The sequence below is a fragment of the Polypterus senegalus genome, chromosome 15 (assembly GCF_016835505.1).
Source record: "Polypterus senegalus isolate Bchr_013 chromosome 15, ASM1683550v1, whole genome shotgun sequence".
NCBI lineage: Eukaryota > Metazoa > Chordata > Cladistia > Polypteriformes > Polypteridae > Polypterus > Polypterus senegalus.
The window spans coordinates 34,244,746-34,267,123 of record NC_053168.1 but is presented as its reverse complement, the minus strand read 5'-3'; the positions used below and the strand labels follow the sequence as shown (position 1 = coordinate 34,267,123).

The 22,378-nt window shown below is 41.0% G+C and overlaps 1 protein-coding gene across 1 annotated transcript in view; it reads left to right on the top strand.

Annotated features, from left to right (window-relative positions):
• Positions 1–16,996, top strand: part of tg (thyroglobulin) — a 337,489-nt gene extending 320,493 nt beyond the window's left edge. The window contains exons 45-47 of the mRNA XM_039737577.1: positions 12,799–12,939; positions 13,453–13,646; positions 16,683–16,996. Of these exons, the coding sequence (XP_039593511.1) occupies positions 12,799–12,939; positions 13,453–13,646; positions 16,683–16,810 (463 nt within the window). The 3' untranslated portion in view covers positions 16,811–16,996. The remainder of the gene's footprint in view (positions 1–12,798; positions 12,940–13,452; positions 13,647–16,682) is intronic.
• Positions 16,997–22,378: the final 5,382 nt, after the last annotated feature.

Sequence of the window (22,378 nt, the reverse complement as noted above, 5' to 3'; positions counted from 1 at the left end):
TCATCCTACAACAAGATAAAGATTCAAACATAATGCTAAGGCAACACAGGAGTTTTTCAAAGCTACAAAATGGAAAATTCTTGTGTGGCCAAGCCAGTCACCCGATTTAAATCCAACTGAGCAGGACTTCCATATGTTGAAGAAAAAAACTGAAGGGGAAATGCCCCTGAAACATGCAGGAGCTGAAGATGGCTGCATTAGAGGCTTGGCAGAGCATCACCAGAGAAGATCGTCAGCACCTGGTGATGTCTGTGAATCACAGACTTCAAGCAGTCATTGCATGTAAGGGCTATGTGACATAATACTAAATATGGCCATGTATCTGCCATTGCTGTGTCTCAAACATTGTGGTGCCCTGAAATCGGGGGGATCATGTAGAAAAGATTCTGTCATTTCTACATGGTATGACCAGAATGTGTGCACTTGTGCCCTTTAATTGCATCTGAATTGTCTGGTTTGTGATTCTAAACTGGAGGAGAAGGGATAAATCAAGGAAAATGTGTCTTTGTCCCAAACATCACGGAGAGCACTGTACACCTACAAATGGGCATTTTATAATTGCCGTCTAACCCCAATGACACAAAAGCATGAGTGCCATGAAGAAACATTCAGACAAGTGCAGCCGCAACACCAATTGAGAACAGACATAATATTTAAACACAGAACGCCAGATCTTTGATGTAGCAGCACAAGCTACTGTGCCAGTGTTCCACCATTGTTAGATTGTATTTGTAATCTTCGTGACAGATTTTTCTGTTTTAATTCTAGTAGTAGTAGTGCAATGAAATTCTTACTTACAAATCCAATCAACATTCAACATGCTAATCAGTCTGCAGGGCATCATAACAAGGGCACAGTAAAATATATACTGTAACTTCTTTTTATTTAATACAGAGCAGAAACCATCTTACCTGATGTACTCCATACTCCTGCTAGCAATACAGTCTTTTTAGTACCTTTTATCACTCTAACAATATTTCTACCATAAATGCCATCCTTGAAATGACAGGCCTAAATAAAACTCTGAAAGAGAGGAAAGCAGTTATTAAAGCTAAAACTAAAATTACCAACAAAAAGTCATAGAGAAAATGGCTGTTATTTAGAAATACGCTTTTTAAACCATGAAGTAATGCATTCCATGGAAATAACAAACAGTGTAAAATAGCTTGATTTCCATATTTCAGCTGCTATTGTGTGAAAGTTTCTTCATTACACTACACTGATTGTTGAAGTTGAAGAACTATCTTATGAGCAAAATAAACACATTTAATATTTTTCAGTATGGATCATCAAATAAAACGGTAGATTAACAGATTATTGCACCTATGCAGGTTAGTGTTACATCTATCTGTTCATTTTCTTGATTCATGCTAACATTTGAAGGTCGTGCCAGACCAAAGCCGATTCCAGCAGAAGGAATGGGCTGCAGATTGAAAGCCAGTCCATCGCTCGCTCACTCACTCACACAGCCACATCCATTCACAACTTCCAGTTTGGAGATATTGATTAAATGAACAATCACTTTTAGGGATATGGAGAGAAGTTAAATGAATACAGACAGAAAGTGCAAAGTCCAGACTGAGAATGACACATTGAGGGAGCACACACATCATGACTGCCATGCATTCCCAGCGTTCTTTAGATGCATGCTCTGAGCGCATCGTTAGAAATTAACATGACGTGTGTGCTAGTTGCAGTACCAGCCAAAATAGAGGTGGCGTGTGTGTGCAAGTTTTGTTACATGTCAGTATCATTGTTTACTATCAACATATAACAGCAAGCTGCACTGCAGGTGTAACAGGATCAATGTGCATGCTTCGATATTTGATGAATGATTTGATGTAGCGAACCAAATCACCAAACTTAAATGCTGACATGCAGATGCCTTTATGGTGAATTTCTTCATCCATTTCTCTCATATGAAATACAAGCGCCGCCACCAGGGGGTGCTCCAGCTCCCCAAACACCCGACACAAAGACTCGGATCTGGGTATAAAAGCACAAAAGCCTTTATTGTGTGAAACTCTTCCCAAAGAGTCTCCCACAGCACAACCACAAATTACAAAGCACAGAGGAATACAGCACTCAGCAAGTCTTTGTCTTCTTTGTGTTTCTCTCTCTCCTGGTCACTGCCTCCTCTGCTCTTCTCTTCAAGCTTCATCCTCCTTCCTCCTGACTCTGGCTCCCAGAACAGTGGTAGGTAGTTCCTTTATATCCCACCCAGAAGCACTTGCAGTGTTCCAAAGCTATAGTTTGAAAGCACTTCTGGGTGAGATGAGAGCCTGATAAAGTAAGGCTCTGCAGTCCCCACAGCACACGTGGCACCCAACAGTGCTGAGCCAACAAACTCCAAGTCCTATGATGCCCTGTGAGAAACCATGGTGCTGCTGCAACCCAGGGGTACTGCCATCTAGCAGTCCAGAGGAGGCAATCCCCATTAATGTTGTCTCTCCCTGTCCTTCCATCTCGAGGACATCAGCCGTCCCTCACAAGATATTTATCATTCAACTGATATACTGTATACACCCCTCCAAATTATTGGGTTCAGATGTTTCATTTTTAACAGGTGCATGTGATCTCTTTTGACAAATAATGGCAGAAAGGGGGTCGTAGTGACTTTAAATGTGGCACTGTCATTGGATGCCACCTTTACCACAGGTCTGTATGTGAAATTTCCCCTCTGCTAGATCTGCCCAGGTCAGCTGTAAGTGTCATTGTGAAGTGGAAGCATTGAGGAGCAACAGCAGCTCAGGCATGAAATGGTAGACCACACAAACCTCACGGAGCAAGGCTGTCAAGTGCTGAAGTGCATAACAAGTAAAAATGACATGTCCTCTAATGTATCACTCACAACAGAGTTCAAAACTGCCTGTGGAAGTAACTTCACCATCAGAACTGTGCATCGGGAGATTCATCAGATTGGCTTCCATGACCAAGCAGCATCAGACAAGTCTTGCCAAGTGTCAGCTGGAGCGGTGTAAAGTAGGCCACCATTGGACTCTGAAGCAATAGAAATGTGTTCTCTGGAGTGATGAAATCATGCTTCTCTGTCTGACCCTCTAACAGAAGAATCTGGGCATGGTGCTTGCCAGAAGAACACTATCTTGCAGGCTACACAGTGTAAAGTTTGGTGGAGAAGGGAAAATGGTCTGGGGCTGTTTATCAGGGTTTGTGCCAGGACTCTTGGCCCTAGTGAAGGGGACTGTTAACACTAGAGCATTCAAAGACATTTTAGATAATTATGGGATTCCAACTATGTGGAGAGGTTTAGGGAAAGCCTTTTTCTGTTCTAGCAGGACTGTGCTTCCATGCACAAGCCAGGTCTATGAAGACATGGAAGAACTTGAGTCGCCTGCACAGCGCCCTAAACTCAACGTTATGGAACATCTTTGGGATGAACTGGAATGCCGTTTGCAAGCCAGGTCATCTTGATCAGCATCAGTACTTGACACCACAAATGCTCTTTTGGCCAAATGGACACCAATTCCCACAGACACACCATTCCAAAATCTTGTCAGAAGTGTGGAGGCTGTTATAACTGCAAGATTTGGCAACTCCATACTAATGTCTATGGTTTTGGAATGGGATGTCCAACAAGCTCACAATAGGCGTGATAGTCTGGTGTCTACAAATATTTGACTATAGTTTATATATGTATGGGGTTGCATGTTTCCACATTGTTTAGTAGAGCTAGCCTCACCACTCCAGAGTACTGGGCTTAAATCCCACCTTGAAAGTCAGCATGCACTCTCAATATCTGCAAGGTTTTTTTCTACAGGATTCTTTCCAAATTCCAAGCACGTGTAGGTTACCTTAAGTGGAAATTGTGTACATTGATGGGTTGACATTTTGTGTCCATTGCTGCCCAGAGAGCCTCTGTGTCTCCATATGTTTGAATGGAAATAATTTGGGGAAGAAGAAAAAGATAGATGAATTGATCTTACTGAGAAGCTGGGCCATCAACCTGATAATCAAAGTGGAGTGCATTAGAGAGTTAAATAGTAAATGGACATGTAACAAATACAGTACATCTTAATGTCTTGGTGTGTTGGTTCTACTTGGAAATGTAATCATCTGATCACATTATATGGTAATATGGAAGCCATCCTGGTATAGTCATGTGAACATGTGCTATCCAAACATTTTAATACATTTCTGAAACCCACCTAATCCAAATCAGGGGAATGGGTAGCAGTAAGGTTATACTGGCAGTATTAGATACAAGGGCAGGAACCAAACAGTCCATCACTTAATGCACACACCTGCATAGGGCCATGCCTTTGGGGTGTAACTGCTGTGAGCAGCGTGTTCAGAGACAGTTAAGTACATCAAGGGAGTAGTTCATACAAAAGGCACTTTTGGGGGGAAATAATTCTTAAGGTGAGGACATCTGAGCAAAAATATACACATGGAGGTAAGTGTTATCAGCAAGCAAAATATGTGCCCTTCCTTATTTTTTAGCTATTTTATTTATCAGTTTAATGAAATATATGTGTGTTTCCCACATAGGATTTTAAAAATGTAAGGCTGAGCTTTATCTCTGGAATCTTTGCTGTCATTCCTCATTGCTGAATGTTTGCCAAGACATATTCCATTTCTTTAATGTGTCTGGCTCAAAGTTAAAAAATCCATTTCTGGAAAGGTAATTGAGAAACATTTCTTACAACAAATAGGGCTTGACTAGGCTATTGCTGGGATGTTGATTGAGGTCCATAATCTAAAACAGAATTACAAAATGGCAATAAGACTTGTGGATTTAAGGCCCATGTGTTGGATAGTGAGTGTACTGCATGAGTCTGGTTTTTTTTTTCTTTTATGATAATTGTTTGTATTAAATCCAACAAAATGCCAAAAAACAAATAATTATGACTGCTTTAAAGGAAAAAGTTGAAACAAACACTACCTCCTTAGTAACTACTGCCTTTAGAAAAAGCCAAAACTCCAATCACGAAAAATGTCTCCAGTATATTAATACCTTGATGTGCCCACCAAATCAAAAGGCCTCATTTTTGAAAGACTGACTTGTAAATGTGCCATCTTGGAAGTTTTGCAACCCGTCACCAATAGCATTGTTTTTCAGAGTATTACGCACATTATATACAGTGCAGATGTTCCATTATAGAATTTGATCTGTTCATGCGATTGAGAATAACAGACACCTTACAGCAGCACACATACTACGGTCATGTTTATCCTTCACGCTCAAAATGCATACATACATGCATCATGACTCCCACGTGTTCCTAGCATTCTTTTGATGCATCCTCTGAGTACGTTGTCAGAAATTAACACGATGTATATGCTAGATGCAGTACCAGCAAAAACATGGGTGGCGTGTGTGCGTAAGTTTTGACACATGATGTCAGCATCGTTGTTTACTATCAACATACTGTATAACAGCAAGCCACACTGTAGCTGCAACAGGATCAATGTGCATGCTTTGATATTTGATGAATGGTTTGATGCGTTGAAGCAAATCATCAAACTTAAATGCCAACATGCACATGTCTTTATGGTGATTTTCTTCTTCTGTTTCTTTCATAGGCGATATAAGCGTCGCATATTCCCCATCGTAATGATACGATACCCTTTTTTTTCTTTTATTGCACCTTTGCAATAGCATCAGAATACAAAGAATTTTTATTGTTAACATCTTTTTTTGACATCTTTCTTCCATCAATTCACAACACAGTGAAACTGGATGTTGTTGTCTCACCAGGATGATTTCTTGCACTGCTCTCTGGTGGAATCCTCCAGATTTCCTTAAATTTTGAGTACAAGCATAGACAGTGCACACCTTGCGTAGCAGCAGCATCCTCAGGCTCATGTGTCACGTAGCGTTAAGTATACCTCCAGCCTAAATCCCAAATATTGGGTACACGTGAAGTCTGATGTCAGGTGTAAGGACCTGCTGGCTTTCTTTACACTTCTCATACTAATGCTTATTACAAAAGCCTAAAATTGAATTGCCCTGATCAACAAAACCTTTATTTGAAATGCCTTATGGGCAGCAGATCACAAGTGGAAAACATCAAAGCTTACTTTTCATGTGTTTGCATTATGTTGCTTGTCACTCACCTGGAGTACCCGGAGTCTAAAAACTGGTGAAAAGCTAAACCTGCTGGTGTTGTTTTATTCTTAGTTCATTTTTTATATTTCTTTTTATTCTTTAAGTTTATCTTAACAGTTGAAAATACCTGATATTGACGTGCCAGAATATTTTTAAATTTCTCTCTCCTTTTCAAAATAAGCAGTTGAAGGATCAGACCCTCTGATGTTGAATATTTGATGTTGCATACTGTGCACTGATGGCTATCGGTTCCAAAGCTTTGACATCACATACTATTTTGCTTTTTTTCTGTATTTCCCTCAGAACATATGCATGGGGTCTTTACAGCAGTTCAAGCCCAGCACCCCGCTTCTCTTTAAGTCTGCCCCTGGCCTTTACTAATTCTTTAATTTTACTGAATAACAAATTCTACGCTGAATTTGGTTCCGTTATATTTTTATGTCATACCACTAAATCCTGCCACCAGCCCTGGAGTTTTCCCTGCAGGTTGGAGGACTTGCTTGCATGGCTGGAGTGTGGCGGGTGCGGCAGCATGCCAACCAACCAACCAAAGCATTAAAACTCAGAGCTATCTTTTTTAAAATCTAATAGTGCATATATACAGTATATGTTGAGTTTCTCAGACCGTGTTTTGCCATGGTAGTCAAAGTTCATGTAGTGTGCAGTATAAACAGCATTTTCATTTTCCTTTTTAATGATCCTTTAAATAATATTTGGCACCCACTCCATTTAATTTCTGATTACCACACAAAACTGTTCTGCTGATTATAACGATTGGTCAAAATTTCTTTATTTACCATGCTCATTTGTTTTAAAAGGTGCTCTCACATATTTTGTTATGATACTAAAATTCTCATCAGAAACCATTTTTTATCACTTTGAATGTCAGATTGATGTTTTCTAGTAGTCGTCTTTCACCTAAATTTGATTCCAACACAAGCCCTGCAGCTTAACAGACTATGAAGCTCACCTGTCGTCCTCTATATACTGAGGCATTAGTGGCGTGGTGGTTGTTTTCCCAGATCTAACGGAGTAAAGTATTTGTTATTTTCAAACTTCTATCCAACTAAACATTCCTGGATTCCAGGGAGGCAAAATAAAAAACGACGGAGCTGTAAACATGGGGGGTTCACACACAGTTGATGTTTTCACTGGACTGACATTCTGTTTCCATTTGGATTTAATTGCCTTTTTGAGCTTTCTTTTTGCGTCAGATGAATATAAAAAATAGTGTGTGGGTCGGTCTCTCAAAATGATTTTGTTTCATTTTGAATTAATGTGCAATTCCCTTCTGGTCCTTTACGCTATAAATATATGATTTCTTTCTCCTCTTGTCTCCTCTTGCTTTAAATTACTGTATATCTTTTCTACTCCATTTCCAGTCAGACTGTTTTTATACGTACTCTGTGCTATCTCCACTGCTTTACTGTTCAAAGTGCTGCAAACAGATATTTCAGCAAGTCAGCATTGCAAAGATGTCTTATATATATTGTTTTATCTTTCAAAAGCTGTTATTACAGCAGGAAGAAACCTACTGACACACTGGGGACATTTGTTGGAAATGAAAGCTTTATAACTTGCTGAACCTCTGTTTTCTTCAAATCCGGTGCTAATGAAGATATATAAATCTGTATTATTAATCTATGTTATGAAATTATACAATTTAAAGAGATGTCAAGAAATCTGTTCAATAAGAAGTTCTCCACTGTCCTCATTGTTGACAGAATTTATGAGCTAGAATGGAGCACCATTACACAATTACTACAGTTTAAAATGATGACCCAAACCGGTTCATTTTCACACTTGATAAAAACATTAGGCAGGTGTAGAGTTTAGGAGAGCTCATAAGCTTTCTAAGAACACAAATGGCAACCCAGGAGACCAAAGCAACAACAAAGAAGGAGTTTATTAACTAAAGAAGGATTACTAGCAGCTGGGATCAGACTATACAACACAATAAGGTACAAATAACACATTCTAAGCTTTCAGGGCCTCATTAAACAATAATGAACCCTAAGGTGGGGTGGCTGGTCGCTCACCCAGTGCTGTAAACAAGTTTCTGTTGTTCTCCTTTAACCACCACGCTCTTCATCTCCTCTCTTCATCTCCTCTCTTCTCCTTTAGTCTCCTGGTGTCATTCTGCTGTCCCACCATTTGAGCCCCTGGTGTAAATGTCTGTACCTCCCAAATCCAAGGTCCTTGGTCTGTGAGCTGAGAGGGACTTTCAAGGCAATTCAGGTGAATAAGATGGGGCTGAAGCTTTCCATAACATTAGAACTTTAGAAATGTTGTGACAAGATCAGGCCATTCAGCCCAACGAGCTTGTCCATCCTATTCACTTAGATTGTCCAAAGTAGCATCAGTTTGATATTTGAAGGACCCTAAAAACCTATTCTCCATCACACTGCTTAGTAATGTGTCTATGGTTCTTTGAATGGAGAAAAACCTTCTAACATTTGTGCGAAATCTGCCCTTAACAAGCTTCCAACTGTGTCCTACTTTCCTTGTTGCAGAGCATATTTCTAAAGTAACAACTGGGATCCACTGTACTAATTCCTCTTATAATTTTCAATACTTCATAGCTCATACCAATCAGTCCTGGAATTGGCCTAGTCACTCTTCTCTAAACTTTCACTAGTCCTGCTATGTCTTTTTTGTAATTCAGAGACCAAAACTGTACACAGTACTCCAGGCAAGGCCTCACTAGTGATGTTTATAACTTCCCTTGACTTGTACTCCACAAATCGTGCTATAAAACCTAACATCCTATTAGCTTTCTTGATCACATATGTTCTCTGTCTTGACATTGATAGCAATGAGTCCACTATAACTCCTAAATCCATCCCATAAGGTGTATTTTCAAGTTTCTTATCCCCATTGTGTATTCAAAGTTTACATTTTACTTTGTATGTGTCATAGTTAATTATTATTAAGCAGCTTATTGATCATATTCTTTACCAATTGTTGTCTATGAATATTAAAAAGGTCAGCAGCCCCGTGCTAATTCCTAAGGGATGCCACTTTTAATATCAGCTAATTAACTAGCTCCAGTTAACAGTCCCAAATACTCCCACCCTTCCGGGGGTTGTCCTTCGACACCTTGCAAATTGGGGGACTTTCAGTACTTTAATACAAGCTCCTCATTGTCCTGCTCTATTTAATCAAAGGCCTTGTAAAGCCTTGGGTTCATATGGTTGTGGCCTCTGCTGGGCACACATGTGTGGTCACTGTCTGAGTTTCTTTCACAGTATAATAAGGCTGGGTGTAATGTGAAAAAAAGAGATGCACAGCCATGATGTTGTGACCAATAATCAGTCAAACGTACAGTGTCTTGATTCATAAAATCATCTGCATTTGGGATGTAAGGCAGCATAAGATTAATATTTAAGATGAGGGCATGGCAACCACCTGCACAATACAGGATAGCAATCCACTGCAGGGCACTAAACTAACTTTAAAAACATAGGTAACGTAATGATCACACCAACTGTAGAAAACCCACACTGCTATTACTTTAAAATACATTCTTCATGAAGAACACTGGGAAACAGTTGGGGACGTGTCAAAGGCAGATTTTGTACAAATGTTAGAAACTTTTTTCTTCCCACAAACAACCACTTAGACCTGTGTCATGATTTCTGACACCATGTACCACACAAAGGGGGGATAAGGCGTCAAAACACTCACACAAAAAGGCCAGAACTGCCTTTATTTTAGGTCTGCACACCTGGATTAGGTCTCACCCCAAGCAGCCTGACCACAACCTCTTCATGCAGACTTTGGCCTGCATGGGCCTAAACTGGGACTAAGGATTTTAAATAATAAACATTTCTGAATTTCTACATAAAATGGACCTGTAAAATACAATAGGACAATGAAACAAGATGTTAAGGCTGGCTCCTGCAATGAATGAGATGCTGCTGAAAAAATCAGACTTTTTTCTAACTCTGTCATTAAATAGGCAACATAGCAAAAAGAATGGATTTATTTTTCACCAACTTGCTTGTTGTCAGCTTTTCTTAGATTTCTTCGTATTAATGGATTCTTGCCTTGTCACAAAACCCTGAAAGGTTAGGTGGCCCAATATGATGTAACTCACCCATACTGGTCCTAAAAGTGGAATATTTAGCTTTTCAGTGAATGGTCACGTTTATGTTATGTCAGCTAATATACACGTTGTACACATGCAATCATTATGGCATTGTGGTTAGGGCTTTGCACTTTCAACCCTGCGTTTGTGGGTTTAAGTCCTGATACTGACACTGTGTGACCATGAGCAAGTCACTTCACCTGTCTGTGCGGTGTAGAATAGGGGCACTGGGCATAAGAAATGTAACCAGTAATAACTAAATGTTGTATAAAGGCATCAGTTGTAAATGTAGAATATTTGCCTTTAGAATAAGTAACTGGTTTCAAAAGCTGTGTCAAAAAGTACAGTCGTGGGTTGCAAGCAAGCATGTAGCTAGGAGTGAATCAGAAGATGGACGAATACGCACCTAACTTCAGCCTCGTGTTCATTACAGACTCAATGGTAGATTCTGTTAAACGGTAATAATTACCACCAAGTCCTTTCACAAACGTATTGTGAGGAAAAACAAAATATTGCGCCATCTCCTATCCAGTTCTCTTCCCACTCCATGACTCTACCGGCCCTTGAGTTCCTGTTTCTTGCCCCTCCCATTTCCGCTGAAGATCGGGTGAACAACCAATATAGCTCGCACATAGAACCTATATAGTTCATACACAAAGCTGTGACAGGATGCATACAAGTAACCAGTGTGAGAAACCAACATAGTATACAATACCGACATGTTACCTACATGAAACCAGCACTGTATATGACAAGCATGAAACCAATATAGTGCGTACACATATCCATTGCTAGACTAGCAGAGAACATAAGCCAATATAGTCCATATGCAAACCAATAACACACGAGCATAAACCAGTGCAGCTCACTCACATGCCAATAACAAACGTACTGGGACCAGTGATATACACACGCAAATCAATATAGTTCATAACCAATCCAGTGGCATGCATAAACCGATAATATACAGACATAAACCGATAGAGTTCATATGAATGAAACCAATATTGTACACACACAAACCAATTAACTATGCATGCAAACTGATAGTAGATATTCATAAACCAATAGTTTTTGTACAAAAGTATATGATTTATGGCCTGCTTGGCACCTCATAATAAACCTTTAAAATTATTATTTTAGACAAAGCGGTTTGAAAGATTAAGATACGTTACAATTGTTTACAATTGGAGCAATTGGTGAGTTGTGATCTTTGCAGTGTTAAGAGTTTGCAAACTGAGAGCTGGAAATCGAGTATGAACTTTACAACTCAAAATCCAATGCATGATCCCCCACTCCATACTGACTACCTAATCTTATATTCTTAATAGTTCATTATTTTTAGAAGTAGGATATTCAAGATCCAACCTGCGAACGCTGCAATCAAGTCCCAGCCTCACTGGGTCACATGTTTTGAGCCTGCAGCAAATTAACATCATTCTGGACAAACATTTTAAAGTGCCTTTCAGAGAGCCTTGGCGTCACAATCCCTCCTAACCCATTAACAGCTGTGTTTGGTGTTCTTCCAGATGGGTTTAAAGTGGAGAAGGACAAACAAACTGATTGTGTTCACTACACTATTGGCACGTAGACTTATTTTGCTAAACTGGAAGAATCCTAACTCTCCTATTCTAAGTCAGTGGGTAACTGATGTTTTATATTATTTGAAATTGGAAAAAATCTAATTCTCACTTAGAGGATCTGTGCAGAACTTTTCCAAAACCTGGCAGGATCTAATCAGTAACATTTTAGATTAAGCTCTTAATGCACTGAGGAAGCAGATTCTCTTCCCATTTCTTTTTCTTCTCTCTTTGTTTTCAATTCTATTTTTTGTAAAAATTGATCTATTTGTATGAAATGATAACAATAACATCAATAAAAGAAGTAGGATATGCTATATCTAAAAAGGGTATTTTTTCTGCAAATGACAGCAAAGTAAATAGTCAAATTTAAAGAAGCCTTCCATTTCCTAAGATCATATACAGTATAGCATTCACTGATATACCGTATCCTAATTAAACTGATAATGTGTCCTTTGTAAAAATCCTTTCTTTTTCATTTGATATCCTTGCTTGAACAGTATGGAGAACAAGCAGATGCTCGTGTTGTCTAATGCACAAACTGAAAAACAATCCACTAAATATCAAACCATCTGTCTCCGTGTCTTTAATGTAAGTCAGCACCATCTACACTTTCTGTCTGGTGTCTTCTCGGAAACCCCCTGAAAAATGAATTAATTGTTCTCAAGTAATGGATATGGAATATTGAATAAGCATTTTGAACTAACTATGTCATAATCATATTTCAGTGGGCCAAAAAAAATTCAATGATTTCTTTATGTAAAGGCATCATCAGTGACAATCAACGAAGAGGGTCATTTGGTGAATGCAGTTACATTAAATTCCACTACCAGAGATACCTTCTGCATTTAGAAGAAGAGAAAAAAGAACAAACAAGGCGAGATAATCCATACAGTCAGTGTGCCATTGTAATCAATTCTAACACAAGACGCAGTATTGCGCTCACAAGTGTATGTGCTCCCATATATTCTGCGTGTGCATTTCTTGCACTGGTTATGGTCTTTACAATTTACTTATATATTTTTAATTGCTGTGTTTTTTTTTTTTTCTTTTTCCAGCATTGACATCCCTGTGACGCTGGACCTGCAGCTGGCATTCGGCCTGCCACACAGTCCACAAACCAGGCACCTGTTTAATGCAATGGAAAGGCGACTCTCATTACAGATGATGCTCTACACTTTACATTTTATTAAATCAGGGTAAGTGTTTTACAGAGGTTTGAGAAATAAAAACAAAGGTAATACTTGAGTTGAAATGAAGATTATAATAGGCAGTATTTATAATGAAATAGAAGGGCTCCATTCAAGAGAGCATAATTAAACTTGTGACCAACTACTTTCTGGACCACGTAATCCAGTTTTCAGAGTCACACAGAGCCAGACTGTCTAAATAGCATCCTGTGCAAGACAGGAACCAACCATCGATGTGATGCCAGTCCATTACACGACACATTCAAACACACACACACACACACACACACAGAGGCTTACTCATGCCAGGCCAGTTTAGAGTCACCAGTCAAACTACCCTCAAACACTTTGGGATGAGAGAATTAAAATGAAATACCCAAAGAAAAGGCTATCAGGCATAGGGACAACGCGCCATCTCCACACTGACTGGGCACACAGCTCTGAGGTAACCCCACGCCACCCGTACATTTGTAGTGTTATTACCTAAATCAAATGCAACTTTTTTTTTCTTTTTCTCTTCAGGAATCCAAACTATCCATACACTTTCAGTAAAAGGTCCTTTAGCGACTTCTTGCCTGCCTGGCCTGCATTTGTGCCTCATCCAAACGGAGATAACTTCAAAGTGCTTGATGACTCCCTTAACAATGGCAAAGGTCTGAGGAAAGCTGAGTGTTCCTTCTGGGCTGATTACATCCAAACCCTAACGACTTCTACTAGTAAGTGTGTCAGGATCAGTTTTCATTTATGACAGCGCTATATAGAAGCATTTCAAGTATTTAGGCCAACAACATTTTCTTTCTCTAGTCTGTATGTAGTCTGCACATCACTACTACATATGGAGGCAGTCAGAGCCGCGGGTACATGGCATCCAAACAAGTAAAGTGAACAATGTCTCAGATTTGACTATGTAGGCTTTAGCAGCGAGTCAGCCCTTTTGTTTTTTCTGTAATGCCCCACAATCCCTGAGGTGGCTACACGTCTCTGGCTTCCCATCCTATTCAAGAATCCTGGAAGAACAGTTTCTATTATAAAGCTTACATTTAAAATGAATGAATTGCCTAGAAATATGAATTTCTACTATTTTAAAGTCTTGCACTGTTCGTTTAAGTACAGCAAATGCCCATTCAACTTTATTTTGTCATAGTTGAGTCCTTTCTTTTTTTCGGTTTCTCTCTTTGCTGATTATGGACTCCTTTCCAGAAGTATTTTCAGATCAGACATTGAAGGCCTCCTTCTATTCTAATGAATGGACCCTGAAGCTCTGACCATCAGCCTGCCGCTCTGCTTTGCCCATTTCTAGTGGCCTATGCTTTTCAAACATAAAATGTTGCGACTTTTTCATGAAGTAATTTACTGTTTCACTCCTTTTAATTGTAATATTTACTTATTTTGTGAAATTAGGTAAAACATATTAATATAACAAATGGCCTTCACAAAAGATGAACATAAAAAAAATATTTTTTTAACCAAACAGTGATCCACATTTTTATGGTACTATATATAATATAAAGTGCTATCTTGATTGCCCCTTGTTTGCTTTCTGGAATGTCGGGATACACGTGTTGGGCAGGTTTTGTGAATTTAATTTAATTTCACCAGTTAAATGGGGAACCAGAAAGATCAGTCCTCACATGTGCACAGGGACCTTCCAGTGCCAATGTCGGGCTATTTGAGTTTCCAGTTGCCCTCGTTGGGCACTCACACTTCTGGCAACTTATTCCTGAGGCATCTGGAAATCCCAATCACAAAATGGTCTCCGTCATAGAAGATGGAGACAGAGAGAGCTGTGACTACGCATATAGAAGACATACACTTCTAATCCATATCAGCGTCACAGCGTGCCAGAACTTTTTCCACACAAGGCAGTAATAGACCTGGAAACGTTGGAGTGCAAGTCCTCCATAGGGCCCACACACACACACATATCCACACTCTCTGAAACTGGAATCGGCTTCAAGTTACCAGTTACCCTAATCGTATCAGAACATTAGGACAGTTTTGATGAGAACACGCCATTCGGCCCAACAAAGTCCGTCAATCCTTAACACCTAATTTCTCCAAAATAACATCAAGTTGAGTCTCTAAAGTTCCACCTCATTAACACGGAACATGGCGACTGGTCCAATATGTGATCCTCTGTGTAAAGGAAAACTTTCAAATATTTGTGTTTTATGTGTGTGAGGAAGTAAAATCCACACAAGCATGCGTATCTATTAATCTCTCCCTCTCTGTATAAATAATACAGCATAAAATGGGGAAAAAATGTCATCTCAGTGATGGTTGGTGCCAGGGAGGTGGGTTTGAGTATCTGTAACTGCTGATCTCCAGCTGTTTTTATGGACTTCAGTCTCTAGCGTTTACATTTATTTATTTGGTAGATGCCTTTATCCAAGGTGACTTACAACATTTATGATACAATTGGTTACATTTCTTTTGGTTTTCCAATTGGAGAACAGGCAGGTCACGTGACTTGTTCAGGGTCACAGAGTGTGAGTAGTGGGATCTGAACCGACAACCTCAGGGTCTGAAGACAAAGCCTTGATCACTATGCCACACCGCCTGCCTACTTAGAATGTTAAAAAACAAAAAATCATCCAGTGAGCGATGAGAGAAGTCAGAGGAGAGCGACAGACTGGTAAACACACACACACACACACACACGCACACACTCAGTAAAGCCTCCACAAAACAGCCCCAAGTCTTCATGGCGTGTATTCCACATGATGTTGGAAACATTCAGATCTGACAACAGGGAAGGCCACTGAAGATCACTGAAGTCGTTGTCATGTTCTTCAAACCAGTTTGAGATGACATTCGTCATGTGACATGGTGTTTTATCATGCTGGAAGAGAAGAGACAAATGGTGAGGAACAATACTCAAATAGGCCATAACAATTTAACTGGCCTTAAGTTTGCCAAGAGAACATTCCCTGCATCATTAAACCACCTCCACCACCACTACCACCAGTCTGGACTGTTGACACACAGCAGGTTGGGTTCATGGATTCACTCTGTTGGTACCGTCTGTGTGCCTCAGAAGAAGTTGACATTCGTCAGATCAGGCCGCATTTCCCGAGTCCTTAACTGTTCGGTTTTGGTGAACCTTTGCCCACTGCAGCCTCAGTTTTCTGTTCTTGGCAGACGGGAGTGGAACCCAGTGTGGTCTTCTGCTGTTGTAGCCCATCTGACTCAAGGTTCAACATGTTGTGTATTCTCAGATGCTCACCACAGTTGCACAGAGTGATCATCTGAGCGGCCATAGCCTTTCTGTCAGCTTGAACCAGTCTGGCCAGTCTCTGCTGACCTCTGTCATCAACAAGGCACTTCCCTCTGCAGAACTGCCACTCACTGGATCTTTTTTTGTTTTTCACCTCATTCTGAGTAAACTCTGGAGACTGTTGTGCGTGAAAATCCCAGGAGATCAGCAGTTACCGAAATACTCAAACCCGCCCGTCTGGCACCACTGTGGAGATCACTGAGTTCTCCATTTAGGTGTTTGATGTGACGGTAACTGAAGCTCCTGACCTGTATCTACAAGATTTTAGGCATTGCCCTGCTGCCACATGATTGGCTGGGTAGATAATTGCATTAATAAGTAGGTGTTTGGTCTGTAAGTGTATGTTGTATATAAAAATATAAAATCCAAGTAGTGCATAATTTATTCAGTATTAACAACCCAATATTTCTCTATGAAGGCTTGTGAATTTTAACTTAATATTCAGAAGGTGTAAATATTTTTTAATAATTTGCAGGTAGGCTCATCAAGACTGAACTGGATGTCGATGATATAAATCCAACAGGTGGATCACCATCTTCTAGTAATTTCCAGGCTCCAATCACAAAGAAGAAAGGTGATTTGGAGAAGGATGCTTACAACTAATTGTCGACTCTTTCTGTGCAGATTCATGTATTCACGGTAGAAAGTGAAGCGATGGCAATGTTCCTTAGGCTTTTCTTCACAGAGCATCTCGTCTGTTTTTGTTAATTGTCGTCTTATTCTCATCAATGTACAATTAATTATACATCAGGAGCAGCCTGTCTGTAAGACAATCAATAAAAACCTGCATTCAACGGAAAAAGAGTTCACTTGTTAAATTCAACACATATTTTATAAAATGAGATCCAGTAATGTGCATTGTAAATGTAAAATTGTTAAGAAATGTCCAGTGCTTCTTGTTAAAGTACACTACAAGAACACGCAAAACCAAGTCAAATGTGTCTGTAAAATTTTGCATGAAGCCCTCATAAAGTATTTGAGTTGACAATATGGCGTCACAGCAGAATACCAAGGAAGGTGTCAAGCACTAATCATGGAGATGGAGAGTGGTAACGTAACGGTTTGCATGTTGGTTAGCACACGCCAGGAAGAATTTGACTGTCACCTGACAGTAATGGCCCTGCGAACCCATGTGACTGCAGTGTGTCTCTCTTAAGGGACAGAATTTAAAGATACATAGAGGAAAGACTGGGTGGTGACACAATTGCACATTCTCCTCTGCTGCTGTTAGAACTGAAGACTGTGACCTGGAAGAAGAGCAATAACCTCACTGAAAAGGCCTGACCTCTTTAAACTGCCCAAGGAGCAGGCAGTGAGCGTCATTAGAAAGACCAGCAGCGTATCCGGCCATCACTATCGCCACAACCCGCTGGCTCGTTCAATTTGGGGTTTGCCTCAGCAATGAAACAGAGCTGCCCTGGTGGCCTCGGATCTTCTTACGAGTTATCATTTTCTTTTCTGGTACCGTATATACATTAACTACCGCTTGGGCACATGTCAAGGGTGCATCAAGCGAGCACAGAGGTGCCCCCTGGATCGGTCCTGGGTCCTGTCCCCTCTCGCTAGGCTCACATCATCCAGTCCTGCTGTTTCTCCTCTCAGCGCAGTGCCAATGATACGCAGCTACTGTGCAACTGTCATTCCCTCCAGAAGACCACCTGGTATCACCTGGCATTTCTTCATGTCTCACTGATATTGCAATTTGAATGAAGGTGCACCACCTTCAGCTCTGTTATGAGGTCAAAGTTTAAAAAATCTCCAAAAATGCCCACCAGAGTGGGAGTCATAGAAGACGCAGGTTGGCTGGCACACCGGCCGCGGTGGGAGGTTTTTTACTCAGCCAGGAAGCCTTGTTAAAGGAAGGACATGGATGGCTGGGCATCACGTCTGGGTTGGTTAGGGGTACTTTTTCTGGTCAGGAGGCCATTATGAGATGTGGAAGAACACACAATCCCACCTGGGTGGGTTGCTGGTGTCTTTTCCAGCCAGGAGGCCATAACTGAAGGACAGAGGGAGACAAATATTCCCACTATAGCCCCCTCTGGTGGAACTCCCATTTGAACACCCGCAGGGCACATTGGGAGGTGTGGTCCTGAGGGGCAGCCCTGTTGGGGTATTTGGGTGTCGCCAGGGGAGCTACAGGGGAACATCCCTGCTACTTTGGGGGGCTTCTTTGTGGCCCAAAAGTGCCTCAGATGTGCAGTGCTGTGGCAATGCCAGTACACCCGCGCCCAGCGTATAAGAAGCTGCCTCCTCAATATTAGGAGAGAGTTGGGAGGAGGTGGACAAGACCTGCTCAGAGGAGAGCGGCAAAGAAAAGAAAAGAACTGCAACTAATTTATACAAAGTGAGAAACCTGACAAAGGTATTGTTTAAATGACAAACATCTTTCTTTGAACCCGTGAGTGTGTGGTTTGGTTGTGTCTGAGGTGTTTGGGTCACAGGGGATATCACAGTCAAAACCCTGGCTAGTAATAGCGCAATCTTTATAAGATAAAAAGTTTAACTCTTCATAAAATGTTCTTCAACAAGAATGAACCTCCACAGAGCACAAAAGGCAAAATGGAGTTGACTGAAACAACAAGGCAATCCGATGCAAACAAAGTCCAATACCCGAATCCAAAGAGTAGTCAGAAGACCTGCAAAAAGGTCCGAAAATCCAATAAAACACAAAAGAAACAAAACCGCTCCAAAAACCGCCAAGATGAATAACATCAATAACACTTTTGTCTTGAAAAAGGGATGCTTATGGTAAAGTTTTATTACTTTTTTCACATTTTGGACCCTGATACCAATTAGCTTCATTAGAAAATAAAAGAGCAAGCTAGTTGTTGTTTTTTTTTAATGTATAAAACTATTCTTTGCTTTCAAACACAATTTCATAAGGCAAGTCAATATATAACATGACTGTGAAGAAACAGCAGACTTTTTCTTTAGCAGTGGTGCTTGACCCCTTCTGCACCCCGACTCCCATGTTTCCTCAAGAGACGCTCGCCGGGCATGCGTGTGCGCCAATCCATATTGTAATTAGAGTAGCTGTGCTACCCGCCTAAGCGATTGACGTAGACCTCCCCATAGTCAGCGTTAACGTCTGCAGTCCGCCATCTACTGGAATGTATTTTGCAATGTATTTAGTAATAAGATGCGTTACATTTTTCACTCCAACAAATGGCGCATCACAAACATTAGCTGTTCTTACGATTCCCTTACCAAACAGCATGTAACCGAGACACAGCAACCAGACAGACACATACACTTCTCCTTCTATTAAGGAGGATTATTAAGATATTATTGTATAACATTAATTATAATACATCATCTTTTTGTATACTCTATCATTTACTAGTCAGGTTGGGGAACATGCACTGGTACACACCCACCGCATGATGAAACAGCTTTGAAATCCTGGTTGCCTACCCCCCCTTCCAGAAATGACCCTCTATCTGCCACAGCCAGGTGTTACGTGGGCGTCCCCTCAGCCTGGTCCAGCCACTCAGGTCCTCAATAATTAGGATCTTAGGAGCCGAATCACCCTCGGGGAAACGCGCCACATGGCCATAATGCCGTAACTGACGCTCCCTCACAATGCAGGTCATGTGCCTCAATCAGGACTCCATGAGCAACACAAAGTCAAACCAGTGGGACCCAAGGATTCTCCAAAGAGACACATGAAGGAGTCCAGTCTTCATCTAAGGTCACTGGATAACGTCCATGTCTCGCAATCATATAGCAAGACAGGAAGCTCCAGGACTCTAAAGACTTGGACCTTAAGTCATTTACAGCACATATTTTACTTTTTCTTCTTCTTCCACTTCTTATTATTACTAGTTATTACAAAGGAGTCCAGACTTGTTCAAGATGAACCACCAGGATCTGTGGGGACCCCTTCTCTTTGAGGGCTGAGGACAGTTTCTGGCACTGATGGGCAGATGGTCCTGCTTCTTGGGGAACCATCCACAAAACACAAGGCGTAAGAACAAAGGCAGCTTATACACAAAGAAACCAAACAATACCTCAGACTAATAGAATACATAAATAATATCAAATTTCTAACAAGATACACAATATTAACAGAATTCAATTTGAACAAAGAAGAAGTTAAACAAAGACTTGAACCTCATCCAGCAGAGAAATCCTGGCTGAAATATGACGAGCTCAGCCTGGCAAAGAAGGACCTCATTGTTACACCAGTCAGCCCACCCATCTGTTCAGCTTGGCCCGCCAAGTGAGTACGTAACCTCGGGGATGTGACCGATGACCACCTGTCCTTCACCTGTCCTTCACCTGTCCCTCATTCAGTCCGTACAACATCCACAGGATTCGACTGTATCTGACGGAGTATGGTGGTCCGGGCTTTGCCCTTGTCACGTCTGGACTACTGCAGCTGTCTGGAGTGCCTGCTTGTGCTACCAGAATGCAGCAGCTGGTCTGATGTTCAGCTAAGCGAGGTGGGCACATGCCACTCTTGTTTATGGCCATTCGTTAGCTCCCTGCAGCAGCACGTGTTAAGTTCAATCCTACTGCTTGCCTACAGAGTAGACAGTGGATGAGCATTTATATATGTGAAGGACACGTGAGAGGTCCTCTGCTCCTTCTCACCCACTCAGGTCTGCTGATGATGGCGTCTGGTGATATCTGCCTGGCATCAAATCTCAATCGAGACTTTTTTCAGGTGAAGGTCCGAGGCGGTGGAACGAGATGCCACCTCCATCAGACTCCTTCAGCGCATTTAAGAAGACTGTGATCAGCTTACTAATTGATAATGTCTTTGATGCGAGGCTTGTAATAGCTAACATAAGAGGAACTCGTCTCGTGTTCTCCTTGGTTTGGAGCTCCTCACTTGTGGCAGGCACTTCTGTAACCTCCTTCTGTAGCAAACATCTCCAGGCTGATGTTACCCGACTATGCTGATCGCTCATGTAACTCATTTTGCTACGTGAATAAGTATAAAGTTAAGTAAAAGACAATACAGCAAGTCAATCACAATTATGGTAAAAGAAGTGTGTTAAACTAGCAGCAGCAGTTGGTTACTAGTTAAGAAAGTTGCCAGAACACAAACCTGAAGGTGCACTCCGGCTCCCTGTGCCTGCCCCCTTCTCAGCCAATCCATCCTCCTATGTGTTGGACTCGGGTCTCATCTGCTTTGTACACCAACCATTATGAAGATCAGTGGTTTGTTTAGACCCCTCAAAGGGAGTATTGGACTGATGCCCATCCTGACACCAGCCCCTTGCACTCGCCTTTTATGACACGTAAGAGTGACGGTGACCTTATTTCACACCCAGGCCACTGTGACACCCCGGGTAAGGACCCTGCTGTGCAATTCCCAACTTGGAGTGTCAGTAGACGAGACCGAGTATGAGACTCAGACTAAAAAAAAACATTCGAAATCTGGGATCTGTTTAATTCCAGCAGTGTCCATACTATTTCAAAAAGAAATGTCTTGCAAAAAAAATATTTACAGCGTCCAATGCAAAGGCACTTCCCAAAAGAAAAATCAGTGCAGGTGTTATAATATTTACAGTGACTTGAAAATCAACAGTGAAGAAAAACAACCTCTTCTACCTCATTCATTCAGCTACAAAACGGATCACGAAGGACAGGCTAAAAATAAAGAAATGAATAAATAATCAAAACAAAATGAATAAACTAAGCACCTGCAATATACACAAGAACAGTAGGCCTCTCTACTACTCCGTTAAAGAAATCAGTAGCACAGATCTACATTAAAGCCCTAAAGACCATGGGGGGGTATTTTCCATACATCGCTTAAATCATCTGAGATCAGATGCCTCATCTCTGATGAGTTAATGCCGGTGAAGCTCATCCGGGATAAGTCGGGTTTTCAAACGCAGCCGTGTAGTTGATTAGTCGAGCTGGATCTAATCATCCGAGATGGATGTGCGCGCCCGCGCTGAGTGAAAAGCCCATATATATCGAGTTTAGAAAACATGATCAGCAAGTCTTTGATAGGCTGCAAAAAAATGACGAAAGAACGGGCGCATTTTTTTCACACAAGCTGTGCGCGTGTGTGTGTGTGTGTGTGTGTGTGTGTGTGTGTTACTCGAAGAAGCAGCCCAAACCAGAAAAGACGGCTGGCAAAAAAGTGGCCGACAGATTAAACGCGTGTGCATTGAACTTACTGAAAGCAGAGTTTCATTTCCTATGTGT